The 3,480-nt window shown below is 32.2% G+C and overlaps 1 protein-coding gene across 1 annotated transcript; it reads left to right on the plus strand.

Moving 5' to 3' along the window:
* The first annotated feature begins 1,241 nt into the window (after nucleotides 1-1,241).
* LOC139892262 (G2/mitotic-specific cyclin C13-1-like) lies at nucleotides 1,242-3,181 on the plus strand. Its single transcript, XM_071875306.1, has 7 exons — nucleotides 1,242-1,532; nucleotides 1,956-2,188; nucleotides 2,267-2,419; nucleotides 2,509-2,542; nucleotides 2,649-2,798; nucleotides 2,880-3,014; nucleotides 3,107-3,181. Exons 1-7 carry the CDS (start codon nucleotides 1,242-1,244, stop codon nucleotides 3,179-3,181), a joined length of 1,071 nt encoding a protein of 356 aa, XP_071731407.1.
* Nucleotides 3,182-3,480: the final 299 nt, after the last annotated feature.

The following is a 3,480-nucleotide window of genomic DNA, read 5'->3' on the forward strand; positions in this document are numbered from 1 at the left end:
TCCCTGTGGAACGAACCGGACTTACTAAAAACTACACTACTGTACGATTAGGTACACTGCCTATAAGTGTTGTAGCAAGGTTTAAGTATATCCATTCTATAAATAAATAAATATCTTGTGTAAAATTGTATCGTATTTAATAGTGTTTTCTGCTAAAATTAATAACTATTTTATATACCTCTCGCATGACATCAATGGGCAAGGGGTGTGTTTGGCGCAAGAGCTTATGGGAGCTTATGAGAGCTTATGGGAGCTTGAGCTTATGATTTTAATAAGCTCTAAGTAATAAGCTTTGTTTGGTAGACATAAAAAGTAGAGCTTATGAAAATAATAAGCTCTAGAAAAAGAAGCTACTTTTAGTAGCTTATGAAAAAAAAAGTAGAGCTTATGAACTGGAAAATAAGCTCCAGCTAGTTTATCAAACACTTACAAAAAATAATAAGCTCCAGCTACCATAAGCTTCAGCTCCAGCCTATAAGCTCCAACTCCAACTATAAGCTCCAGCTCCAGCTAGTTTCATCCAAACACACCCCTTGCTGAAATTGGAGCTTATTTTTAAAACTGATAGTTGGAGCTTATTATTTTTAATAAGTGTTTAGTAAACTAGCTAAAGCTTATTTTCCAATTATAAGCTCTACTTTTTTTCATACTACTAGAAATAGCTTATTTTTACTTATTTCATGATAAACTTTAGTCGAATCTCCTTTGAAAAGTTTGGCAAAATTGATATTATTCAATGTAATTAAATTCAACAAAATTTGCTTAAATAAAGACAATGAAAATGAAATGGAAACATTAACTATTAACTACTGTATTTATCATAATGAAAAAATATAAAACGTTAAACAAAAAGAACAAAAATTTGTAAATAGATAGGATAAAACGCACGATTTAGAAAGATCTAAACTTTCAACTCAAATGAAATATTTTAGGATAGGAAGGCGCTCAAACAAATCTCAAATCTGTGTTTGTTTTTAACTTTACAAACCCGCCACCTCATCAATCCAAACTCGCTGCCTGATACGATGACGTGTCTCCTTACTATTCGTTTTCAAAAATTAATACGTCTCCCCTCCGTTCCATTTTCGCCAAAATTCAACTTTACCAAAAATTGAATCTTTTCAAAACCACAACAAAAATGGCGGTATCCCACATCTTTAAAAACACACACCATTTTCACCATTTCCAAATCCCTCTTCATTTCACATCCTGCAAATCGACTAAAATAACAAATTAAATCAATGGCTGAACAAAAAGAGAACATGAGAGTTACAAGAATGGCGAAAAAGAGAGCAATGGAATCAATTGAATCTCAATTACAACCGTCAAAGAAGACCCGAGTTGTTTTGGGTGAAATATCAAACAATGCCGTCAGATCCGACCCAAGTAATACCCAGAACCCGAAACCCAGATCCAAGAAAGTCAAGAAACCGGTTAAAGTTCAAGACCCAGTTGTTGTTGAAAAATTAAGTGATCCCCAGATGTGTGAAACTTATGTTACTGATATATATGAGTACCTACACAATATGGAGGTATATAAAGTCTTCTCCTTTATTAATTCTTATTTCAATTGCTAATTTTAGGGTTTTGTGTGTATGGCTAGTTTGATCCTTAATTTTGTATCTGGTAGTTAACATGTATTTGGGATTTGCTTATTTTTATGTGTTTGTATAATTACCAAGTAATTAAATGTCATGAGCCCATCATGTTTAATATCAAGTCCTTATTTTATGTGAAATAAGGACTAGTTTGATCCTTAATTAAACATGATGGGTCCTTAATTAAACTAGTTTGATCCTTATTTTATGTGAAATAAGTCCTTATTTTATGTATTTGGGCTAGTTTGATCCTTAATTTAGTGTTTTATTGATGCTGAAGTACACAAAAAAAAGCAAAATTCCCTAACTTATATGCAAAAGTATTGATATTTTTTGCCTTCTTGGATGTGAATTTAGAGGGAGGATAAAAGAAGGCCAATGTCGGATTATATCGAAAAAGTGCAAAAAGATGTTACTGTAAATATGAGAGGTGTGTTGGTGGATTGGTTGGTTGAAGTTGCTGAAGAGTACAAGCTTCTTTCAGATACTCTGTATTTGACTGTATCATACATCGATAAATTTTTATCGACAAATGTTCTTAATCGACAAAGGCTTCAGCTTCTTGGTGTTTCTTCGATGCTTATTGCTGCGTAAGTATCACATTTTGTGTGATCGGTTTAATTTGTTGTGTTGAGGTATTAATTTGTATGTTTTGTTTGGTGAAACAGAAAATATGAAGAAATTAGTCCTCCACATACAGAAGATTTTTGTTATATTACTGATAACACGTACACGAAGCAAGAGGTTGTGAAAATGGAAGCGGATGTGCTTAAAGCACTTAAATTTGAAATGGGCAATCCTACTGTAAAGTCATTTCTTAGGTACAAATTAAAACTCTTGCAAATTAGATATAAGTTTTCGTGTTCATTAACTAATTTGTGTTTCTTGTTTGTTAACGTTTTGATTACAGAAGATTTACTAAAGTTGCTCAAGAGGATTATGAAGTAAGTTCTATATCTTCATCAATATTTTCACTTTATGAAGTACTCTGATTATTGATTTATAGTATGCTTGTTTGAGTGCTAATATGTGTACCTTTTTATGTTACAGACACCAAATTTGCATTTGGAGTTTTTAGGTTATTATTTGGCTGAGTTGAGCTTATTAGAATACGGTTGCCTAAAGTTTTTGCCTTCAATAGTAGCTGCATCAGTTATGTTTCTTTCAAGATTCACTCTAAAGCCAAATTTGCATCCATGGGTAAGTTCGCAATTATTTAATGTGCTTTTTGGTTTAAGAGGGTTAAATTTCTTTTTGTTAAAGTTTTAATCTTGTTTACAGAATTTGGCTCTTGAGCAACTTTGTGGATATAAGCCTTCTGATTTGAAAGAATGTGTTATGATATTACATGATCTGCAATCGAGTAGACGAGCAGCAAATTTAGTGGCAGTTAGAGAAAAGTACAAGCAACATAAGGTGCCTGTAATATTGTGATAATCTGTTACTATCTTTTCACATTTTGTTGTTGATGATAACTAATTACAATTTGTTACATTTGTTTTCAACAGTTCAAAGGTGTGTCTGAATTGTCATCACCATTAACGATACCAGCCTCGTTTTTTGAAGATGTACAAGAATTATAGCTTTGATTAGGCTAAATGTTTAATGTAATTTCTGGATTAAAGATAGATCATTGAAGCATAACCTCACATCAACAGATTTTTGCTGCTGCTTTCACACTATTATTAGCTTAGCTAGAAGTAGCACTGCAGTTGCTTTAGATATATTCGATTGTGAATGGAGGTTGAATTTTTGGTTGTTATGGATATACACTGTATGATAAACGAATTTGTTTAGTACTCTGTAGTCTGTACTTTAGTTATTAGTATTAATTTTTTTTTCGTAGGTGACGTATATATGTAACCGTTGATTGTATGTCTTA

This window comes from Rutidosis leptorrhynchoides, chromosome 2, assembly GCF_046630445.1.
Source record: "Rutidosis leptorrhynchoides isolate AG116_Rl617_1_P2 chromosome 2, CSIRO_AGI_Rlap_v1, whole genome shotgun sequence".
NCBI classification, from domain to species: domain Eukaryota; kingdom Viridiplantae; phylum Streptophyta; class Magnoliopsida; order Asterales; family Asteraceae; genus Rutidosis; species Rutidosis leptorrhynchoides.

Excerpts from the sequence above, each read along its gene's own strand:
- LOC139892262 (XM_071875306.1), top strand. The coding sequence starts at position 1,242 with ATGGCTGAACAAAAAGAGAACATGAGAGTTACAAGAATGGCGAAAAAG. Across the intron at positions 1,533-1,955 it reads AGTACCTACACAATATGGAG|AGGGAGGATAAAAGAAGGCC; the intron begins GTATATAAAGTC and ends ATGTGAATTTAG. Across the intron at positions 3,015-3,106 it reads AAAAGTACAAGCAACATAAG|TTCAAAGGTGTGTCTGAATT; the intron begins GTGCCTGTAATA and ends TGTTTTCAACAG.